At 39.2% G+C, this 25,395-nt stretch overlaps 1 protein-coding gene across 2 annotated transcripts in view; it reads left to right on the top strand.

Annotated features, from left to right (window-relative positions):
- Positions 1 to 25,395, top strand: part of FSTL5 (follistatin like 5) — a 493,618-nt gene that overhangs the window by 279,955 nt on the left and 188,268 nt on the right. For both annotated transcript variants that reach the window (XM_077814497.1, XM_077814496.1), the window contains exon 5: positions 6,201 to 6,321. In XM_077814497.1, the coding sequence (XP_077670623.1) occupies positions 6,201 to 6,321 (121 nt within the window). The remainder of the gene's footprint in view (positions 1 to 6,200; positions 6,322 to 25,395) is intronic.

The raw sequence follows: 25,395 nt of genomic DNA, 5'->3' as shown, positions 1-25,395 counted from the left end.
CGACCAGACCAACACACCGAAGAGCCTGCGGAAACCCAGGGGAAGGTAGGAAGGAGCTCAGGCCACATCCAGAGTTGACAAACCCTGATCTAGCTTGAGGGCCCTGAGCTGGAACCCAGTGGAGTGGGTAGGCTTAGGGCCGTACCATGCCCCTAATGGACTTAAGAGAGTAGAAGGCTTCCAGATTCCTGGGGACCAAGAATAGACTAACAGCCCCAGCAGGCTGAGTAAATTCAGGTGCAATGCCCGGTCTGGCCACAGGCGGTGCCACTGCACTGACACATCAACTGACATGCCACATTTTACAGGGGAAAACAGAAGTGCTTAAAAACACATTATTGGTCCTATTAGTCATATCTCTTCACCTGTAAAGCCAGATAGCCTAGTTAGTTAATCCAATTCTACAGACAAATTTTAAAAACTTTCTAAAATACGTAAAATAGATTTTCTATATGTTATATAATAATTAAATATTGATCTAACATGATCTAAGAGGGCTAGATGCATATGTCTTATACTATTAGGAAGAGGGATTCATAGCTTTTGTATGCCAGCAAACTCCAGTTTTTAAATCTGTCTTGAAATATATGACCTTGAACCTGTCACTGGTCCAAACATTGCCTATCTTGGATCTCAGTCAAATAAGTAGTTTGGTGGAAAAAAGAAAACCTATCCCTAGCATGTACTTTATTTAAAGAAAAGAAAAACAGATTGGAGGTATTCTGAAGGCAAGTTAGATATAGTCCTAGCAGAGATGTGTTAATGAGCCAAATGAAAGTCAGTTGGTTAAAGGTGCAAGATAAAAGTAATATGCAGTTAATCATATGAATAGCACAACTATGTGTGCGTGTAAAGCTGAGTGTCAGTGTTGGAAATTGTTTACAAATGGGTTGGAAAAGTGAATAATAGTGAACAACTCAGATGAATCAGTTGGAGACTTCATTGAAATAAGGACAGCAGGATTTGGTTCCTGATTGGAGTATTTTGGTTCACCAATCATGAAATTTCTTCCCACAATATGTGAGATGCAAATACCTTTCCCAGCAAAGGGATTATGGCATTTGCAGTGGTAAAGCTGTCTCCTTTTATGAATTGTTAAAACTGATATCTCCAAGAGTGAGATCTTTCCAAAAAGTTAATTTATTTAATGTATCATTACAATATCTAAAGTTGGCCAATAATTAATCATTTTCTCTTTCATTTGAACAACCATAATCCTGATGTGATTTGTTATTAACAAATGATTATGTGATTTACTATAATTTAATACAGCATTACAGCTCAAGAATATATTTACCTCAGTTATCCAGTGTAAATATATGACACATTGTGGAGTCTTTACTCATGCTAGTGAACACTTACTTATGCAACTATTTTAATGGTCACTAATGGGACTACTCATGTGAGTAAGTGCTAACCCAGGATGGGTAAAGTTTGCACAATCTAGACCATACTGATTAAGATTTCATCTTTCCCCCTCTCTCAGAAATAATAGTAATTCAAAATATCTAAACAATTTGTAACAATAGGAAAATTCAGTCAAGATTGAAGGCATTTGGTACCTTGCAGGATCAGACTTCAGGTTAACCAGAATAAAAGAAGATAATACATTGGCCCTGCTGGTGGTTAGCTATGAATAAGGTTAAGATTCTGTTACAGGTATTTTTGGTAAAAGTTAGGGACAGTTTGCGGGCACTAAACAAAAATTCACGGAAACCCACTACCTGTTCCTGACTTTTACTAAATATACCCTGGTGGAGGAGAGGACTAACAGTCAGAGCGCTGCCAGGGGCTGACCTCCAGCAGCTTCTCCAGTTCTGCTGCTGCTCCTGCTGCAGGGGATGATCCAACCCCATCTGCTGCTCCAGCGGCCCTGAGGACTGCTGCTCCAGCCAGCTGTTCCAGCACCGACACTGCTCCTGCCACAGGGGATGACCACTGCTGCTCCAGCCCTGAGGGGGCTGATCCAACCCCAGCCATTGCCCTAGCAGCCCTGGGGCTGACAGCTGCTTCAACCCTGCTGCTGCAGAAGTAGTCATGGAGGTTCCGGAAAGTCACAGAATCCATGACCTCCGTGATAGAATCGTATCCTTAGCTATAAATTGCATCTGGCAAACTCACTTTCTAGCTATCTGTTCTCTCGCACACACATAAAACAAACTATTATTTAATGCCTGTTTATAAACTCTGCCTGTTTTCTTGTTATTGCAGATCTCTTTGTTACTTAAGTTACTTTATGCTGCTGTGGGTGTGGGTATGAGAGAGAGAGAGCAAGAACAAGGATCCAAAGTATTATGGGGAGACATGGGAATAAAATTGTGCTTTTCCGGTGAAGAATGTAGTTGTTCCCATATGGTAGGATTGACCTTTTACAAACAGTAAACCACCTTTCTTTTTTGCCATAAGTGTTCACTGAAAGGTATTTGGGCTTTTAATATGCTTCATCAAACTCAACTAGACATATTGAAGTGCATTTTTTGCAGTACTATAACAAAAAGATGAAACAATTTTATACTTGATTAAGTCCCCAGACTCTATATTTTGTTTTGCTACTGTATTTACTCGTTATGCTTGGGGGCCATCCAAAAGAATGTATACTGATGAAAAAGGGGGAAAATCTCCTAAAAGGACTTGATCCAAAAGCAGGTTAAGCATGTCAGGTAGAATAATGATGAAGAATGAGGTCTGTTTCACACTCTTATTCGTGACCTACTGTTTAGAGTATCAGATGTCAAGATATATATTTTCTTTTCTTGTTTTTTTTTTTTGGTTTAAAATATGACAAATGAAAACATTTAGTGGGATATTTTTTAAAACTCATAATTATTCTTTCGTATTTTGATATTGTCTCAGTTTGAATACATTCCAGTTAAGGTGGTGGGAGACTTGTTATGTATTAGTAAATTGACTTATGAAGCTGACTGCTATTTCCAAGGGTGAGGCATTGAAGCTATAGAAAAAACTTTAAACTCAGATGAGGAATACACCTTTTTAATGTATTGCCAAAAATTGTACACTGCAAGCAAAAGTGGAAGCCTAGTGTCTGATTTCTCATGAAGCACAGCAATGTAAACAAGACTCCTATTTATACTTGGGATGTTAGTACTAGATACAGGACAAGCACAATTTAAATATACAGTATGTCACAGGGCTAGCTGCACCTTTGATCTCTCTGAGTGCATCCCCCTCAGGTGTTAGACGTCTTGCCTTCACCTATTCTGGATGGAATGTCATGGTTTTCCCTACTCTTTAGACAAGGTCCAGGGTACACCCTGAGTACCAACTGTGATTGCTCAGCAGGCATGTGATCATGTAATTAAGGAATGTGTTAAAATGCATAGGCACTAGGGACTGAATTTAGGTTGCATAGGCAACCGTAATCCTGGCATTTCCTAATTCTTCGAATGCTTAACTTTGCAAACTCAATAATGTTCTTTAAAAGTGTGTATGTGTGGTTTCCTAGATTTTTTTTAAAAAAGCCAACATAAAGAATAGAAGTTGTATCATATGACAGCATATTGGTACCCATGTGGCTCATCAGCAGGGTTTGGGACCTTTAGACCCAATGTACAGACCCAATGTACTCTGCCATTTGAGTGACTAATAGTAGTAGGTTGTTAAATTATATGAGTTAGTGCTGAAAGGAGGTGGGATACTTTGCCAGCGAGTTTCACAGCTATTTGCTGACAGAAGACTCCACCCATTTACCCCCAAGCTTATGACCCCTTCTCTGTCTCTTTTGACCTGGCCCAGTATTGTCTCTTTGTTACCCATTGCTCCTCATTCTAGTTCCATTCTTCTCACATTACCAGTGCCAGTCTCCACTCCTGACGTTTTTAATCCCAGTCTCTTTACCAAGCCATTCTTAGTTTCCCCCCAACCCTTTGCCTGCCTCCTGATTTCTCGTCCCTCCTCTTGCACTGCCATGGCTCTTTCTTTTTTTCCCCACCTCCGCTCCCTGTTGCACTGATTTACGGTACCAGTATCCTCGCCCAGCTTTCGTTTGCCCCTGCTCTTCATCCAATCTCAGTCTCACTCTCACTCACTGACTCCCAGTCCCCCTATTCCATTTTCAATCTGTCTTCTAGTCCCATTCCCCCTGCTTTCCAACTCCCAGTTCCAGTTTCATTTTCTTTGCTTCCCCACCCTCGCCCCCATCCAGTTCTGGTCTTCCCCTCCCTGGGTCCTCATTCCAATAGATTTCACCACACATACACACACTCAACCCCAGCTCTTGTCCCCATTGCATTTGAGTCAAGTGGGGCCCAGCAATAATTAGGAGCATAGGAGAGACAGGGTTCCTGCTGTCAGTTCAGATGCCTGGCCCAGAGTAGCTATTATGTGGAAAGTGTGTTTTTGCCCTTGTAGCCCTGGCCTGGCCTTGACAGTGCAGGCTCTGTTGCTCTGAGGGATTCTGTGTACACAAAGTTCTGTTTCCATGAGCCAACTGTGAATTTTAACATCCACAAGCATCTTAGATTTAGAAGTTAATTAGCTGAAACTTGTAAGAGCTCTATAACAGTGAGATTTCCAAATGCTATAAGCACAGTAACTAACTTGGAACGTAAGGTATGTATATTTAATTGTCTTTGGCTGCATTTCTGCCTTTTATCAGCCAGCTAAGGAGATGTTTGAGTGGTTAAAGACATCATTGCATAGATTCCATACAGCATCCTTTTTCTGCATTCTGGTGGCATTAATCGTAATAAACAAGCTAGATAAATAATGCATAATAGTACTAATTTTCTTCAGGTAACATCTTATTTAATAACTAAACTATTTGCATGGTGTTTTTTATGGTTTTTGTGCTTGTGCTTCTATAAATTATCATTTATAAATTATTAACGAGGTCATTATACATTTTTAAAGAATTTTGTACAGCTCTATAAGAGAGCCATCCCATCTTTTAGGGAAAAATAAGTTTGCACTTCCTATCTTTAGGCTTATTGGTCCTTTTGTTTTATGGTATTTGCATGTTTGGAAATGTTTTCTTTTGCCTTAAGGAGAGCTGTGAATTCAGTTGTCAGCATTGCTCCTTTCTGCTCTTGTTGTCCCTTGGATGGAGCAATTGGAATATCCCAATTACATATTTGTGAAACAGTCTGAATCCTCTACATTTGGTTTTGGGAAAACATAGCATTTAAAATTAGTAGTGTAAACTGTAATATCTCTTCAGTTGAAGTGTAGGTTTTTATTATTTATTTGTTTATATTTATTTAAGAGGGAGAAAGTATATGTTTTATATTGAATTGAGCTGTGTTCATTGCAGAAGTTTGAGCTTCTTGCAGCATTACAAAAGTTGACTGTGCTTTCTTTGATTCTTATGGATGCATAACTAAGTTTTCTCTTTAAGCTGTGCTGTAAAACACAGGCCTTGAGCATTTGTTGTTATGAAAGATCTCAGGGCACTTTTAAGATATTAGGTGCATCAATGGGATTTGCAGACTAGCATCTGGCAATTTTTGGTGTAATCTACATTTGTCCTTGCAAAGTCTAGAGACTGAATAGAAATGATGCACAAATTAGAAGAACATTCCTTCAGCAGAGGTTCATTAGTGTTAAAATCTAATAACCACTAATTATAATCCACTTACAAAATGGATGCCCCCCTCGTGGAGACACTGAGATATCTTCTGAGGTCTTTTATAACAGGTTCTTAGGAAATATAATAGGCTTGTCAGACGTGTATAAGAAGTTGATGAAATTGCTGGTGTAATAAGAATTGGAACCTCACGTAAATAAAATAAGTTCTTATTTGGGGTGAGGGAAAGGGAGGGTAATAGGAGGGAGAAACTTACTATTAATCCATGTTGTTATAAGGAGGACAGTGCATCTTGTTCACGCATCTCATTTTTTTTTTTTTTTTTGGTCAATGTCATTGTAAAGAATTTCAATATAGTGAAATCTTACTTGCAAACCAGAATATCTATGCAATGTTATTACATACTGTGCCAAAGTATATATTCCTCATATTTCACAAACTTTGGTGTAAACTCATTGGCACTGACTTAAAGGTATTAACTTTCTAAACTGTAATAAATAATTATAAAGCAAGTGGAAATCCCCAACTTTACGCAGTTTCAGTTCATTGCCCCAAGCAGCCTTAAAATGTTTCTAATAATCATTTAATAGATCAATTAATTATACCACAAAACTCTAAGAGTTCAAATGTAATTTCATGGTTATAATTTTCTTGTCAGGTAATAAAACAGGATGAGCTTGGCAAGGATCTGTCTGACTGCTCTCTATTCGATCTGCTGAAATATGATGATTATAACAGTGACAAGCACCTACTTCTAGAAGAATTCTACAGAGCATTTGGTAAGTACAAGATTTTTTTCTACTCTTCTCACAGTTTTCTCTTTCTGTCTCACTTTTTAAAAATAAAATGTCCTAATTTGAAGTGCCATGATGCAGTGCTTCAACAGTGAGCACAACTTGATCATTATGATGTAGGGAAACATCCTGAAACAGAAATCAATAGGAGATGCGTTTGTGTCCAGTTTTCTCAAGACAATGATTCTGATAAAGGGGCATTTGTAGAAGATCGGCTTTTCTGCCAACAAACGAATGTACGGATGCACTAGTGAAAAGCTACTGTATTCAAGATCTGGTTGTGATCTGTAAAATTGGTCAAGCCACATCCCTTTTCTATATTCTGATTGCTACAAGCCTAACAGATACAGGTAGTCATTTCATGCTGATATACCCCTGCTGTGCTTGTTCAACAAAATATGTTGAAGGGTACTCTATAGAGGATTCATAAAACAAGATGAATTTTCAGTGTAACTTGTGGATGGTCCTTGTTTTTTGACAACCATCCCTCATTACTGGATGTCCAAGGTGTCTGGGAACAAAAGTTTACTGCTATATGGTATTGTTGCATCTCCAGACACTACTGTTCTCCCTGTCTCTGTTCCATGACCGCAGTTTTTTGGCTAGCTGCTTGAGTCAAAAGGGGAAACACTATTTATAATGAATTGAAAGTTTTCTTTTCTGCTTACCACTACAAAATGTTAGAGGAGTCCATATTTAAAATTGGGAAGCTATTGGAAAACAAATGGGAGGTGATGGATAATGGAAGCATTGCTACACGGCCACCTTAGATTTTTCTGTTAGGAAATGAAAAGGTGGCTTCACCTCTTACTGTTTTCCAACTGATGTAACTGCATTGATTTTAACGGGCATATAATTTATATTTATATAAGTGAGAGCAGAGCAGTCTGGGAGTGTAAGGTGTGCTTGGGTGTTAATTCTCACTCAGATCACAAGTGGAAATTAATTTGGTGTCTTCTTCCTAGTTGCTGTGTGCAGGGCAAAGGTAAGCCATTTCATAATTTGTCACATTCTGGCATAATCAGCAGTGAAGCCTAGGAGTGTTGAAGGTCAGTCTTGAGATTCAGTAACAGAGCTACGTGGAGAAACCTGCACAACTACTGCATGCACTAGCTCTGGTGCTGGCTGTTAGTTGCTATTTGTCCTTTTCATACATGAGAGCCAAACTTCACCCTTTTACAAGGGAAATAATTGAGTGTATCCAGAAATATCACACTCCTGCTCTTTGAAATGTGCAAGCATGATGATCATTTATAAATGATTCCATATGAATTATTCTGTATGGCTTTAAGGAAAGGAGTACTCGTGGCACCTTAGAGACTAACCAATTTATTTGAGTATAAGCTTTCGTGAGCTACAGCTCACTTCATCGGATGCATTCAGTGGATGAAGTGAGCTGTAGCTCACTAAAGCTTATGCTCAAATAAATTAGTTAGTCTCTAAGGTGCCACTAGTACTCCTTTTCTTTTTGTGGATACAGACTAACACGGCTGTTACTCTGAAACCTGTATGGTTTAAAAATTCTTAGGAAAGGCCAGTGGATGCATTATTGTTCAACTTAAATTATGTGTGCATACTAAACCTTTTGTGAAAACAATAAAAGTTATTTGTCCCCTTGTTGATATATGCAGGGTCCACCAGGAAGCTAGTGTATGACACAGGATATGTCTGTATAATGTTTTTTTATCATGAAAGATTAAGAAAATGAAGATAGGCATGTATTAAATAGTCTACATCACATACTTCATGTATTGTTACATACGTTGTTACACTCTTGGTTGTAGCCAGTGAGAATCTGGACATTTAAACAAGATACTGAATACGATTGTTAGGGATTGGATAACTCATTTAAATAAACTTTGATCCATTTAAACTATTTCTGGGGCAGATTTTCAAAAAAGCATCCTCTGATTTTGAATGTGCAATTCTGCTTATGCAATCTATTTTGGGTACATTAATACAGTTAAGAAGTCTTACTACTTGTGTTATGGGTCAGATAGTTAAAGTGGGTGAGGGAATATCTTTTAGAAGACAAATTTTTGTTGGTGAGAGAGACAAGAATTTGAGCTTGTAAAGAGCTCTTCTTCAGGTCTGGGAAACTTAGTGTTACTGCTAAATACAAGATGGAACAGAATATTTAGCATAAGTACTTACCACACATTTCAACATCCCTCCAGTCACAGAGAGGAAAGGAAAGAGGAGGGAAAAACAGCTGTGGGGATGGTTTCTATTGATGGTTTCTATTCAATATACAGAAGGACAGATTATGTTTCAAGTTGCTCTTTTGGAGTAAACACCTACATAGTATCCTAAGAGATCTGTTAGAAATGTCTAAGATACACAGGGCTGGGCTTAATTTAAAAAAAATGTTTTCAATTTTGCAAAGCTTTTGTAGAACTTTGTGGCGTAGAAGGTGGATAAGTTATTTTACTGAATGTTCTTAAATATGAAATGCATACAATGTGAACAAAATCAGCATTAAAAAAAATCTCTCTATTTCAAGGAACAATATTAGAGGGGGAAACCCTTTTAGTTTCATTCTGTTGCTTTAGAAAACAACACCATGGCAAAATGTACTGATTTCAGGAAATTCCATTACAAACTCCATTCCCAAAAGTAATAAGCACATTTTCAATTACTATGGTATTAATCCATAGCTTTTCATGCCTGTATCCTTTTTTTCCCTTTAGTGTTGTGCTCCCATAACGTGCTATCATACTATGATTTCTTTAAGTTCATGTCTTGCCTACATCAAAGACCTGGAAAGAGATTATTGCTCACCAACTGAAATAAAAATAAATGTAATATTGGATGTAAGAATTTATAGAAATCTTCAAAGACAGGGTGGGGGTAAATAGTTAATTCTTATTCTATATGTAGTCAACTTATTATACTTGGTTTTGAAATAGATAATCAAAGCTTTTTTTTCATATCACTTATCTTAACACAACAAACTTAACAATTCAAGAAACAACTAAAGTTTATTACACCCTGGTTTTCCTCTTTTAAAACGAGTAATATTGTGTTTTTAAATGTTGCTGAATTTTGTTGTTTGTTTAGTACCCAGTGGCCTATAACAATCAGTTCCGCGTGTGTGTGTTTATGCATGTATGCACAGATGCACATGGATTTTTAAATGGGCCCAATTATGCTCATTGGGCCCAATTATGCCTGTGGATAATGGTCCCTTCCACGGAAGAAGGGAGAGCACCTTTATACCCCTTCCACGGGGGTGTTCCAACCTCCATCTTTCCCCACAGAGCCTGGAGATTGATCAGGGCTGCAGTGGGCTAGCTGAAGAAGGGAGTGTAGAGATTGGGGGAAGTACATTCTCTTGTCTCCCCCATTTCCCTCCCCACCTCTCACCCCACAGAAAGTTCCTAGGAAAAAAATACTACAGCTGGACATGCAAGTGTTTGAGGGAAGCCTTTAACTCACTGGTTACCAATTTCTTTCTGGTGGTGCCACCCTTATTGTAGGCCCCTTTGAAAAGCCGTTACAATTAGTTACAATAACCCTTATGAAAGTTTCAGGGTGCCCGACCTCTGGTGTCCCCTCTTGCCATTCCCTGGCACAGTTGTACCATTTTTTTCCTACCCATTTTCTATCTTCTATTCTGCAACTGTTCTGTGCCCCACCCCCACCCCCCTAAAATGTAACCTCTTTTTGGTCTTGCTTTCTAAAGTTTTTAGTACATTTTATTTTTGTTTTGTGGCTTTCCCTCTGTACTCTACTCTACTCTACTACCACCTTAGCAGAAGGTTAAATGATGCTAAAGGTTGGGGTTTCATGTTCCTGCAGTCTAGCTGAGTGCTATTGGAGAAGAGGAGTACCCTGCAGAACTGTGCATGTCAGCTTCAACTAATCATTTCTATTAGCAATGGTTATGGAAGAAGAAAGGGAAAAGGGGTGTTTTTCAAGAGGGTACATTACATGCAGTTACAGAAGCATAGTTTCACTGCAGAAGAACAGATCCAAAGAATCCACCCAAGTATTGTTCCCTTCTCTGTACCCCTGAACTAGGTAGGGCACCCCTGCTAGGGCCTGGTCCCTATATATATATACTGGATATGCTTCTCTAAATAGCAAAGAAGATTTTAAAAAATTATTTAATTTTGAAAATTTAAAGTCACAAAGTATTGATGACTTCAAAATCCCTGGTTTTAAACACACTAGACGAGTGGGACAATTGCATTACACAAAGGTTTGCAGTATTTCAACCCATCTTTACCCAAAACCCCAAATTGAACAATAAAAAATCTGTAGTAGCTCTTTCCCTACTCTAATCTTACTTCCTTGTTCCACTTATCTTACACAGTCTTAAGTTAGTTAAGTTCCCTTACCTAATTCAGCTTTTTTTCCCTTGTAGAGTACTGAGGACACTGCCATCACTTAAATAATAAAAATCTGAATTTTGGTTTTTACTTTTTATTTAAAAAATGAGTAAATCTATCAATTAGCAAATGAGTGCTTATTTTAGCTGGGGAGTAACTTATTTTCTAGTTTCTTAATTTCCTAGTGCTCCTGCTATACAGTAGTCTAAAAGTTATCATTTAAAAGAGCAACCTCTTTGAGAGAAAAAAAAAATATGAAGGAAACCTTTCTTTAAAGAGAGACTACTTCTGTCTCTTTAAAGCATCAAATAATCTCAGCAGGGCAGTGTGTAGTAATGATCATTTCCAATAACCATATTTGACTGTGTCTATCATTTTGGTACATGCACAAGATGCTTTTCTAAAAAAGGCTTTCCATTGTGACAGCTGGCTATTTCTGACTCGTTGATAGATTTGGGAAGTCTAAACTAAACATGAAAAATCATTTTCTGCAATCCTATATGGTATGAAAGCTGAATATATCTTTTACTAACCATGAGCTGAACCCTAAGAGCTATTATGAAGTTTTGAAAAGTAGGTCTCTTTAATCCTCTAGCGATAGATTTCTTTCAGTATATTTTAAAACTGGAACACACAAAAATTTATGAGACCGTATATAAAGCATGGATCTTTTGTCAGCCCATGTTGCATGGTAATATAATTTAATTTTCTTTTTTGTTTACACAAAATATGTCTTCTGTGGTCACTGCTAAAAAGTAAAAAAAGTGCCAATAATGGTTACACTTTGGTTTATTTCTACTCTTAGAATAGAAAATAATTGTAATATTCCAGATAGAGTGGTATGGTGATTCTTAGTAAGTGCAGACTTTTTCATAGAAACCAATGCATGTGTGTACTGGAGAAGGGAGAGGGAGTATCAAATGCTTCAGTCTGTCATAGCTATTTTTATGATCTCGGCTAACAATTGGAACAATTTACCACGGGTAATAGTGGATTCTCCTTCACTGGTAATTTTAAAATCAAAATTGCATTTTTCCCCATAATAGATACGGTCTTATTTTGGGGAAGTTCTATGGCCTATTGTATCCAGGAGGTCAGACTAGATGATAATCGTGATCCCTTCTGGACTTGAAATCTATGAAAATTAATGTTGTTTTACACTGATACTCATCACTGCTGATCATTGCTGGTTTTCTGCCTATTCAAGTAATAGTACATCATAATTACATATATTTACATGTATATTTGTATATTGTATAGACCTGTCTCTGTGTGTGTGTGAGAGAGAGAGAGAGAGAGACCAAATTAACAACATATAGGGACAACTCAATCACTGAAGACTGTGATAGGCCAAAATTCCTAGGTAGCTAATAGTCCTGTTCTTACTACATGTAGGGTAATCACCTGTCCTGAATTGGGTGGGAGAGTCCCGAAATGCAGAGTTCAAGTCCCAGTCCTGAGCTGAATGACTCCAGGCATTTGTCCCGGATTCCCTGCAGCACCACTCTGTGCCTGCCCGAGACTCAGGGGTGGTGCCAGCCTCTTCCTGGAGGGGGAGGGAGTTAGGTGGGCTTTTGCCCCGCCTTTGCCTCCAGGTCCTGCCCACGTTCCTCCTCCTTCCCCTGAGGCCCCACCCCTGACCAGGCCAGAAGCCAGAGCCGGGCAGTAGTAAGAGCTTCCCAGGGAGCCTTGGCTGCTGTGGGGAATCCCGAACGCTCTACCCGCCCTGGGCGGTGTGACCCTGGGGGCGGGGACCCGGGCCTGCTCTTGGGTACCTGGCACACACACACACCCCTCGCACATACCTCTCCGAGATGGCTCTTACTATGGCCTGGCTCTGGGTTCTGGCCTGGCTGGTGGCGGGTGAAGAAGAGGGTCAGGGGGTGGAGGACTTGGGAGGGAGAGGAGGAGCAGGGAGTGGGATTATGAAGGGGTGGCTCCTGCATGTGTCTTGCTTTCGCTTTTTGAAAAGGTGGTCACCCTAACTGCATTTCATAATATACACTGCACTTCCACTTACCCAAAATCATGTTTGTTCAGAGATTTTTATATTTATTCCAAAGCCTTTCCAAAAACTGGGGTTGTGCTGTACCCAAAATAAACTTATCAATGGATTCTTGAGCACATCCCTTGGAATTCTTAGGTACCCAGAATCCCGTGTGACTAAGTGAGTAGTGATTTATTTATGAAATTCCTGGAGGGCACCACTCAAAGGTTTCAAAGCTGCAGGCAGAGGTAAATATATTGCAGTATTGTGTCACAAAACATTTAGAAAGAGATAATGAAAAACAAAGGAAATATAGAGGAGGAGGGAAACAAATGTGTTTTCTGGGTGGGAAATTATTGAATATACAGAGCCAGGGAATAGATTGTTTAGAATGGAAGTGAGGTTGGGGAAATTCACCTGGTTACTTCCTCCGCAAATGAATAAATCACTGAAGCTAGAAGCAGTGTTAGTGCATTTTATTCTTATTGTATTATAGATACAATCCCCCACATTGAGGACATATGGTAGAGGTTGATGATGTGTTGGGGGGAAACGTATATTATTTCAAAAACAGATTGGACTTTGAATGTAATAAATCACAGAATCATAGAACTGGAAGGGACCTTGAGAGGTCATCCAGTCCAGTCCCCTGCACTCATGGCAAGACTAATCTAGACCATTCCTGAAAGGTGTTTGTCTAACCTGCTCTTAAAAATCTCCAATGATGGAGATTCCACAACCCCCCTACGCAATTTATTCTAGTGCTTAACCACCCTGACAGTTAGGAAGTTTTTCCTAATGTCCAACCTAAACCTCCCTTGCTGCATTTTAAGCCCATTGCTTCTTGTCCTATCCTCAGAGGTTAAGAAAAACAATTTTTCTTCCTCCTCCTTGTAACAACCTTTTAAATACTTGAAAACTGTTATCATGTCCCCTCTCAGTCTTCTCTTCTCCAGACTAAACAAACCCAATTTTTTTTTCAATCTTCCCACATAGGTCATGTTTTCTAAACCTTAAATAATTTTTGTCACTCTTCTCTTGACTCTCTCCAATTTGTCCAACATCCTTCCTTGAAATGTGCTGCCCAGAACTGGACACATTCTCCAGTTGAGGCCTAATCAGAGCAGAGTAGAGTGGAAGAATTACTTCTCATGCCTTGCTTACAACACTCCTGCTAATGCATCCCAGAATTATGTTCGCTTTTTATGCAACAGTGTTACACTGTTGACTCATATTTAGCTTGTGGTCCACTGTGACCCCCAGATCCCTTTCCACAGTACTCCTTCCTAGGCAGCCATTTCCCATTTTGTATGTGTACAACTGATTGTTCCTTCCTAAATGGAGTACTTTGCATTTGTCCTTATTGAATTTCATCCTGTTTACTTCAGACCATTTCTCCAGTTTGTCCAGATCATTTTGAATTATAATCCTATCCTCCAAACACTTGCAACCCCTCCCAGTTTGGTATTGTCCACAAACTTTATAAGTGTACTCTCTATGCCATTATCTAAATCATTGATGAAGATATTGAACAGAACCTGACCCAGAACTGATCCCTGTAGGACCCCACTCATTATAACCTTCCAGCATGACTGTGAACCACTGATAACTACTCTCTGGGAACGTTTTTCCAACCTGTTTTGAATCCACCTTACAGTAGCTCCATCTAGCTTGCATTTCCCTAGTTTGTTTATGAGAAGGTCATGCGAGACAGTATCAAAAGCTTTACTAAAATCAAGATATCTCATGTCTACTGCTTCCCCCCTATCCACAAGGCTTGTTACCCTGTCAAAGAAAGCTATCAGGTTGGTTTGACATGATTTGTTTTTGAGAAATCCATGCTGACTGTTACTTATCCCTTTATTATCTTTTAGATGTTTGCAAATTGATTGCTTAATTATTTGCTCCATTATCTTTCCAGGTACAGAAGTTAAGCTGATTGGCTGATTGGACAACATTGGGTTGTCCTTATTTCCCTTTTTATAGATGGACACTATAGTTGCCCTTTTCCAGTCTTCTGAAATCTCTCCTGTCTTCCATGACTTCTCAAAGATAATCGCTAATGGCTCAGATATCTCCTCAGTCAGTTCCTTAAGTATTTTAGGATGCATTTGATCAGGCTCTGGTGCTTTGAAGACATCTAATTTGTCCAAGTAATTTTTAACTTTTTCTTTCCCTATTTTAGCCTCTTCCAATCCTACCTCATTTTCACTGGCATTCATTACATTAAACGTCCAATCACCAACAACCTTCTTGGTGAAAACTGAAACAAAGAAGTCATTAAGCACCTCTGCCATTTCCACATTTTCTGTTATTTATTATTCTGTTTGCTAAAGTCTGCCGTCTTAAATCCATTGTCTTTATTTTGCTGTTCTCCCTCCTACCATTCCTTAGAATTGTGAACTCTATCATTTCATTATCACTTTCACCGCAGCTGCCTTCCATTTTCAAATTCTCAACCAGTTCCTCCCTATTTGTCAAAATCAAATCTAGAACAGCCTCTCCCCTGGCAGCTGTCTCCACCTTCTGAAATAAAAAAATTGTCTCCAATACATTCCAAGAAATTATTGGATAATCTGTGCCCTGCTGTGTTATTTTCCCAACAAATGTCTGGGTAGTTGAAGTCTCCCATCTGCAAACAGTGCAGATCAATACCTTCCAGGTGAATTTCTGAAGTTTCTGATATTTATTATTATTTTGACTATTTTTATGTATTTCATTTTTATTACCTCTGTTGTTGGGTTTAAAGCTGTGTTGTTGGGTTTCAATATTTAATTAAAAAACCCACAACTATTTGGGGGTCTGATGTTTTTAAAGCTGTGGTTAATATATATTTCTCTCTGCCACCAAGCGTAAGTGTTTTTAAATATGGATGTATTGCTGTGGGCTGGAAAGTTCTATTTCAGAGCCAAGGTGTACTACAAGTATTTTAACAAGGAACTCAACAAATAGTTCTCTCATTCTCTGATCCAGCCAAGCACTTAGGACTGTGAGAAGTCCCAATGGAATTATTCATTTGTTCAAATGCTTGCTTGGATTGGGGCCAAAGTGCTTAGCACCTTGCAGAATTCAGCTCTTGGGCAAACATCTATAAACATGCTTGACTTTAAAAACATGAGTAATTGCATTGATTTAAGGACACATGAAGGTATTTGCAGGTTCGGAGATTTAGTCTGTTATAGGGCTCTGCTTTGATTTCAGAGATGTACAGTACAGTGAAATGGCTTCCTGGCTTCAGAAAATGTCTCTACCTCTAATCAATCAGCAAAAAGAGGATAAATGGTTCATTTTTTAAATGTTTTATCTTCATCTAAGTACTCCACCTAGCTAAAGAGGGAGTTGAGGCAGATCCCTGATCTAGAATGCTTCTAGCAAGCCCCTTTAAAATGTTTGTAGAATTTATATTTATCTATTTATTTTCCTGGTGAAAAAAAAGAGGGCATATAGGGAGGAGGATTTATTGATTGATTGTGAGTCCACAAAACTTGTTCACATTCGTACGGTAGAGCTTGCTGCAATTATAACATGTGGTTTTTAATTGGCCATATCTGTGACACATAGAAAACATAAAAAGACTGAAGATGGATGTCTGTTGACATGTCTAATATGCAACTAGTACTAGAGTGTTTTCATCTTCCTTGTTGAAAGCAAAACATGGAATTAAACATGCATGATGCGGTTCATAAATTTAGTCTAAAAACATATAATGAAAGCTATACTACAAAAACCTTTCTGTTTATGACATTGGGTATCTTCAATAAAAGCCATAAATTCAACATACTCTTGATATTAATACCATTTTCCTGGCAGATAATCTTTGTTTAATTTAAGAATTTCACAACCAAGGATGCAAATTGTCCTTGCTGGTTTTGTTTGCTTCTTTTCAAGGTTACTTATTTTGGATCCACTTAAAATATAGCCTGACTCTGCTCTTGTTAATATCACAAGTCATTTACATTCGTTGTATCTCACATAAACCATAAGGACAGGATCCTAATGGTCAATGATCTCAAAACTGTAGCAGAAAGGAGCTATCTCATTTTCTGTTTATAGCACAATAACTAGGCTAGGGTTATGAAAGTAAAATTTTGTTTGGTAAGCTTTTAAGAGGAAAAAGTGTTGTTTTTAACGTTTCTTTTTCTGTGTTAGTAGTTTAAAATTGTATTTTAAGTGTTTTTTACATATTTATAAGAAACAGAAAACAGAAACAGACTCCAACGAGAGACTGCTGAATTGGATACAATTAACTTAGGCTTGAATAGAGACTGGGAGTGGTTGAGTCATTATAAAAAGTAACCTATTTCCCCTTGTTTATTCCTCCCCCCTCCCCCCCCCCCGCCCCCCGTTCCTCAGACATTCTTGTTAAACCCTGGCTTTGTGCTTGAAATTGCCCACCTTGATTATCATACACATTGTAAGGAGAGTGATCACTTTAGATAAGCTATTACCAGCAGGAGAGTGGGGTATGGGGAGAGAAACCTTTTGTAGTGATAAACACCCATTTTTTCATGGTCTGTGTGTATAAAAACATCCTCACTTTTTTTCATGGTCTGTGTGTATAAAAACATCCTCACTATATTTTCCACTTTATGCATCCGATGAAGTGAGCTGTACCTGACGAAAGCTTATGCTCAAATAAATTGGTTAGTCTCTAAGGTGCCACAAGTCCTCCTTTTCTTTTTATATGATATACTGTGGCTATGTGACATACATGATGTGACTGAAACACTATCATTGGCAGATAACTCTGAAACTATAGAAAATGATGGTTATCTTGAAGGTGGATGGTCTTCAGAATCCTGTAAGTTGAGGATGGATTCTCCTAAACAAAATAAGTCAATGCAGTTATTTAATTATTACCATACTGCTCATTTAGTGTTACTCATTACATTCACTGACACTCAGTACTACTTTAAAGGTGAAATTGTAAAAGGAAGATCTGTCTATTTCAGCTATTTATTTTTTGTCACAACTGCATCTAAAATGACAGTACCATAGAGTAACTATATTTTTTGCTCAAACATGAGAATTCAAGAATAGTCCAGAAGGAAGACAGGCAGTACTTAAGAAAGAAGTATGAAATAAAAAAGTTTACATACCTAAAGATCCTGCATGTTCAGACATGTTCATTTCATCATCTTCAACACAACTTCCTCCTCATGATGTTGTTTTATTTGGGAAACCAGGCCTTGCATTTCTTTGTTGCATGTTTGGATTTTGCATGCATGCCTGTTTTACCCACAGGTAGAGGAACTTCATTGAAATATTGCCAAACTGGGTCTCTCTTATGGCCTGCTGCCATTATAGATTTTCCCTTCTAGTGAGAGAATGGTATGGCAGATCTCAAATCGATGAAGGCTACACTCAGAAAGACCTCAAGACTTCTGGAATATGTTACTTAAACAGTTTCACTTTTGTTTCTACTGCCTGCCCCTCCCTTCTCACATTTACTTCCCGACTTCTTCTCCTTGTCCAGATCTATTCCTCCCTCAACAATCTTCTATTCATTGAACTTTTTGAAACTTTGCATTTTTAGAGAGAGGTAAGGGATTGACTCTGTGTACACAAATTTGCAGAAGGTCTGTTATTTCTCATCTCTATATATTATTTATTTCTTTTAAAACATTTTTTGCTGTTAACAAGCATGTTATCTCTGGATACACAAATCCACAGTTTGAAAACTTCAAAACTAAACATCTCTGATGATATCTTCTAGACTGAGCACTGAGTCCCACTGGGTAGATAGAAAGATTAACTTAAATAATGTATAGAGAAGCCCCTGAAACCCCATAAGATTGGGACCCTAATCCATGAACTATTGGAACTCATTTACAAAACTTTTCTTAAACATTACATGAATATATTGTTTCATACTATAGAATTAGAATTTATAATCCCTATTCCATGATGAGATCTCTTTGAGCTATAATATATCTTAATTAAAACTATCTTTAGATAGGTCTTTTCCTCAAAAAAGCATTTTATCAAAAAATAATACTTAAATAAAAAAATCCAATTTTTTAATTTTTTTTAAATAATTAATTTTTATCCACCTTGGTTCCATGCTAGTGGATTCAATTTCTTGTGCAAGGCGAAAGTTTGGATGCTTTTTATGAATTCTCAGAATATCCCAAGCCTTCAAAACTGGGTTGAAATTATAAGATGTATTGCATCTGATTAGACTAAAAATATCACAAGAATAATTTTTTTGCACTTTTTTGCACTCTTTCAGCATTTTGTTTCTGGTTCAATCTGACTCTCAAAAGTATAAAGGTACATGAAAATTTAATTTAAGTGTAGAAGTTATCTAACCTTTCACAGACAAAAAATGTTCTCTTCAGATTAATTTGGGTGGAGCACTGGGTTGATTTTTATGTTATCTGAATCATATGTCTTGTAAAGACTTACTATATGTGAAATATCAAATCATGGGGTGAGATGTTTTGCCTCCACTCAGGTCTCTGGCTGGAGCAGTGTAAATGAGCTCTGCAACTCCCATTTGAGGCTGGGGAAGGATTTCTCCAGCACAAGAACTGAGGAAGCAATAAAGCTGCCTTCCAGGGACCCATCATACCGTGATTTTACTGGGGGGTGAGAGGGCCAGTGGCATTCGGCTGTGAAGGTGGCTGAGCTGTGAAGGTGAGGGAAAAATGCAGATTATTTTTCCTCAAAACATTTTGTGGATTTATGTCAATTTTACCAAATTGGTTTTATTTAACAAAACAAACATATAAACCAAATATTTTGTTTCAACATTTTCTAATTGAAACATTTTGACTTTTTTATTTGAAACTACTTTTCACATTAAAAATTTTCTATAAGTTAATTTTTAATAGTTAAAATATTTAAAAATTTGAAATGAAACATTTTGGTTTGGTTCAAACAAAACTTTACATTTGACCCAAAAACAAGTTGTTGTTTTTTGTTTCTTTTTTTACTTTTCTGTTAGCTGAAAATTAAAAAAAATAAAATAAAAAATTCTGTTCAACCTGAAACATTTGCTTTCCAGAATTGCCAGCAACCAAAGGTTTGTTACTTGCTCAGCTATATTGCTGAGCCTCTTTGGGTATATAACTACAGTCACATGTGTGATTGCAACCTGGGTAGTAGTGTTGTGAACTTTCTGATGGCAGAAAACTGAATACCCTTGCCTTGTCCCTGCCCCAGCCTGAGGCCCTGCCCCTACCCTGCCCCTTCTCTGAGGCCCAACCCTCTGGTCACTGCATACCCCACCCTCCATCACTCACTGTCCCGCACCCTCACTTGATCATTTTCACTGGGCTAGGGCAGGGGGTTGAGGTGTGGGGGGTGCAGGCTCTGGCTGGGAGGGGGGGTGCGAGCTCTGGGATGGGGATGAGGGGTTTGATGTTCAGAAGGAGGCTCCAGGCTTGGGCTCAGAGGTACAAAGTGCAGGAGGGGGCTGCGAGCAGGGGCCTGGGGTGCAGGAGGGAGTGCAGCGTATAGGCTGGGTGCAGGCTGGGGTGCAACCAGTGGGAGCTGTGGAGCTGGCACTTTTGGTGGGGGCAGCGTACAGAGCCCCATGGTCGCCCCTGCACCTAGGAGCTGGAGGGCGACATGCCGCTGCTTCCAGGAGCCGTGCAGAGCCAGGGCATGCCTTAGCCCCACTGCACCATGGGTCGGACTTTTAATGGCCTGGTCAGGGTTGGTGATTGGAGCCACCAGGGTCCCTTTTCAACTGGGCACGCCGGTCGAAAACCAGACACCTGGCAACCCTATTTTGCAGGCATGCCCATGCTAGTTTTAATCTAGCTAATACTACTGAAATTAGCCATGAAGATGACTGGTGCGGACCACGCTGTGGGCTATACAAATTTGCCTGGAATCCTTAGTACAGTGGTTCCCAAACTTGTTCCGCCGCTTGTGCAGGGAAAGCCCCTGCTGGGCCGGGCTGGGCCAGTTTGTTTACCTGCCGCAGCCACAGGTTTGTCCGATTGCGGCTCCCAGTGGCCGCGGTTCGCTGCTCCAGGCCAATGGGAGCTGCTGGAAGTGGCGCGGGCAAAGGGACTTACTGGCCACCGCTTCCAGCAGCTCCCATTGGCCTGGAGCAGTGATCCACAGCCACTGGGAGCTGCGATTGGCCAAACCTGCAGACGTGGCAGGTAAACAAATCAGCCTGGCCAGGCAGGGGCTTTCCCTGCACGAGCCGTGGAACAAGTTTGAGAATTACTGCCTTAGTACATACTCATGCTCCTAATCCATGCTGAGATCCATGCTGCCATGTCTTCACTGCTATTTTTAGCTACATTAGCTAGATTAAAGCTAGCACAGGTATGCCTACCCAAGCTGTAATCACACCTCTGATTGCACTGTAGAAATACCCTTAGAGGTACAGTATGTTGTCTCACCCATAGTTATTAACTGAACGCACAAAATATTTTTTTAAAATAGGAAAAATACACACTGATGATTCTCAGTTAAAATTCAGTAGTAGACATCTATTGTATGTCATTCATCAAAATTCTGTAAATGAAAACAAAATCTGTGCACTTAACTCTTTCATAAATTATAAATCCAACAGTAGATCTGTGCAAAAACTTAGTTCTCATTTAATATATATTTTACTGCAGCTCTGGAATTTTTGTACATATTTGGGTACCAGTTCTGCAAAGAGTTACATACATGCTTTGATTCAAGAAAAGCCCTTAAAGTTAAGCATGTGCTTAAGTCCCATTGCCTTCAAATTAAGCACATGCTTATGTGTTTTCTTGAAAACAGGTACTTTCAATAATGGGGGCCAGTGAGTAGTTGGTGGGACTACCCACTCTGTACAAAATTAAACCTATGTTTAAGTCTTTGCAGAATTGGGGTCTAAATATTTAGCCACCACATCCATGGAATCTCACCAAAGTTTGTTTTATACAGGCTGGAAGCATTTGTGGAGGCTGACTAGGGTTGTAGTTTAGCTTACTACCATCTCCTCTTTCGACACCAGGAGTTCCAGCAGACCAATTTTAATTGTCTAGTGTGATAAGAGCTTTCAAGTGCATGGTGATTCACTACACTAGGGATACTGAGCCCCTCCGCCCCCGACAAATAATTGATTGTCTGTTTTCTTTTGACTTGGGATTTGTCTAGTTTTGTTGCTAAGATTAAAACACACTGGTTGAAATCTTGTCCTCAATTAAACCCTGTGCAAATCCACCAAAGCCATGGGAGTTGTGGGAGATGTAACTGAGGACAGAATTTGGCACATTGATGTTAGTGAGGATCAAGCAGTTACAACCCTGAACAAAGCTTACAGAATATGCTCCATCATGCTCAGTTTATACCAACTAATTTAATTTAGGAGGTGAAATTTGGTTTCTTGGCAAAGCACAAACATTTGATGGAAATCAGTATTGGTAGGGTGCGGAAACCTTCCCACAACCAATAGCCAAAATGAATTGCATCTGCACAGCTGGGTGGCAGCCATTGCCTTCTCTCTCCATCTTGTATTATTTCCCTCTCCCCTTCCCTGTGAATAATTGTCCAGTTGATTGATAGATTTGCAGAGTCACTTGCTAGACCACTGCCACTCCAGCTCAAACTATTTCCACATTTCAGACTTCTGTGGAGAGCTACTGCACAGCTCCACTTTCTAGTACACAGAGAACTGTAGAGTTCTTCTTGTGTGGCCTCTCTCTCCTTCTGATCCAGTGGAAATGCTGCAATTCTGTTATGTTTCAGGATGTCTGAGGCCCCTCTGTGGTTAGGAAGATTTAATCTTGATGACTATATTAGATTTATTGTTTTATCACTTTGCTGATAGAACTAGAAGACAGTAGTTACACAAGTCTGATTATTGTGAAATTCTAGATAATTCCAAAGGTTGTAAGTATTTAGTCCTTCTACTACAGTTTTGAGAAAGGAACATTGGAATTCAAAATGTAAATCAAGCTATGCACTAAATAAAATGGGTAAATGTATTATATTTAAAAAACCCTAAACCTTCATGTGTAAAACCATGAGTTACTGGGGATGTCAACTCTTCTCTTAAAATTCCCATTACTATTGATTAGTTCCAGAAATACCTTGTAGATAGAACTGCTGTATTTAATTTTTAAGTATTTAATTTGAGGTAACTGCAAGTATGCAATATTGATGTTCAGCATCTGTATTTGTAGTAAACATAAGAAGCATTAGATTCGGATCTATACCAGTAAAATTGCTTGAAAATTTTTGCTAAACTTTTAACATCTAATTAAAATATTTTTGCTTGAGCTAGTCATGTGCAAACACAACAGATGTTCATTGTAACTGATTTTTTCATAAATTCACTTTTCCAGTTAGACAAATTCACCAAACTATTCTACAGTATATTAGGCCAAAGATGATTAGCCTTTTATTCTAATTATATCACTATCACTTTAGTGAACTGCCATGTGCATTTGGTATAGGGGCTAAACAGTGTTTTACATAAAACTGTTTTATATAAAACATTTTCAGATAAAAAATGTCAAATGATTTTATTAAAAGTAATGAAGATGTCGGCATTACCATTTGTGTATGTTTGTAGCTACTGGTCATTGTTGGTCAAATTCTGCCCCCATTTATAGCCATAAACCCCCCCCCCCCTTAACAAGTCTAGGAAGTATAGCTAGCAGCAAAATTTAATTCTCTCTCTCTCTCTCTCTCTCTCTCGGCATAATAGAAACCAGTATAGTGATGTTTTTATCTTTCCTTCAGCAAGAAGGAAACAGATGGCCCAGATTTAAAAGTAATTAATTCATCAGTTATTTATAGTGAACAACTGGAAAAGTCTAAAAAGCAAAACATGAATGACTCAGATTTCTCTTATTTCTTAGTGACCAGAATGTTTAATCAAATATTGTCCCTTTGAAAATGTGTATTCTGTTCCACATCACTTTATTCATTGGGGGAATTATGCTGAATTTCAATTCTTTGTATTGCATGATGGGTTTTATTGTCTAGCATTCTAAGATCATACCCTGTAGACATAACAGAAAAGAGAGTCAACACATCATTTGAAGTTATAAATGAAACACTGGAATAATCCTTTCTTTGTTACAGTATGAGAATTTAACAAATTTATCATTAACCCTTTGAGCATTGTTGATCTCCAGGCTGCTACCCAATTAAGTGCCTAGGATGCTGTTCAGTTTTTAAAAGGGTTGAGTAAAGTAAATTGAGACTAGTCTTCAACTGAAGTTGCATAACAACATCATCTGTACATCAGAAATGAGTTCCTCTTTTGCCCCTTAGGCTATTGGTTTTAGATGCAATGTGTGGAGATACAAATTACTTATGAAAACAAGAATTTATATTATACTGGAGAGCTTATTTCCTGTGCTTCCTAGTGGTTTGATGGACACTGTAGAAAGTTCCATTGCATTCCGGAAAATTCTTGTATCAATGGAAAGCAAACTTCAGGGGCAGCTGATAATAAGCTTAAGCCAAAGGTAGTCCTTATTCAGGCAAGACTTCTAATGATGTAATTTTATCTGATGATGTGTATATATAGCCTTACTGGAATTCAGAAAGATGATAAATGATGATGGTGGGGGATTGGAGGAGCTAGGTGGTTGGGAGATGGTGGAGGTGTGCGTAGGGAGTAGAGTGGGGGAGGAGGTTGGAAGAGACAGAATGGGGAAGCAGAGGGTGGGTATAAGCAGAACAAGAAATAGACCCTTCTGACACTGTACCAGTCTAACTACTATGACAGCTTTCCTATATAACCTGACATTGAACCAAGTTTCTACATTCTCTGCTGTCAGAAAATACCTATGAACGGGGCCGGCTCTAGACACCAGCAAAACAAGCCGGTGCTTGGGGCAGCACATTTCTAGGGGCAGCATTCCGGCGCCGGCCATGCCGCCCCTAGAAATATGCTCCCGCTGCCCCAGCTCGCCTCCGCCTGCTCCCCTGAGTGCGTTGCCGCCGCTCTGCTTCTCCCCCCTCCCTCCCAGGCTTGCCATGCGTGAAACAGCTATTTTGTGTGGCAAGCCTGGGAGGGAGGGAGGAGAAGCCGAGCGGCAGCGGTGATGGAGCGGAGGTGAGCTGGAGCAAGGAGCGATTCCTCTTGGGACCCCGCCCCGTATCCAACCCCCCCTGCTCCCTGTCCCCTGACTGCCCCAACCCATATCCATACCCCCGCCCCCTGACAGGCCCCCTGGGACTCCCACGCCTATCCATGTAGGTACCAATGATATAGGGAAGAATAGGCAAGAAGTCCTGAAGGCCGAATTTGTGCTGGTAAGTAAGAGATTGAAATCCAAGATCTCCATGGTAGCATTCTCTATTCCATGCTTTCAGTTCCATGCATGGGGCCAGTTAGACAGGCAGAACTGCAGGGTCTCAATGTGTGAATGAGACAATGGTGTAGGAAGAAGGGATTTGGACTTACTGGGACCTGGGGAACCTTTTGGGAAATGGGGAGCCTATACAGGAAGGATGGGCTCCATCTAAACCAAAATGGAACTGGATTGCTGGCACGTAAAATTAAAGAGGTCGTAGAACAGGTTTTAAATTAAGGGCTGGGGAAAAGCCGACAGGCATGGTTCGAGGAGAGGAGCACATGGTTCGAGCAGAGATCTCCCTTAGGAGAGGATCTGTTAATGGAGATTTTCTATATTCTAGTAAGGAGGAAAGGATGGAATATGATAAAATATGGGTAGGATCTGATGAGAAACAGTCAAATGTAAAAGAGTCCCATTCAGTTACATCACATAATGGCAGACAGCTAAAAAGTGAGAATTTTTAAGTACTTATGTACAAATG

The sequence above is a fragment of the Eretmochelys imbricata genome, chromosome 4 (genome assembly GCF_965152235.1).
Source record: "Eretmochelys imbricata isolate rEreImb1 chromosome 4, rEreImb1.hap1, whole genome shotgun sequence".
Lineage (NCBI taxonomy): Eukaryota > Metazoa > Chordata > Testudines > Cheloniidae > Eretmochelys > Eretmochelys imbricata.
The sequence above is the reverse complement of the archived record's forward strand: the minus strand, read 5'-3'. Positions and strand labels throughout refer to the sequence as shown.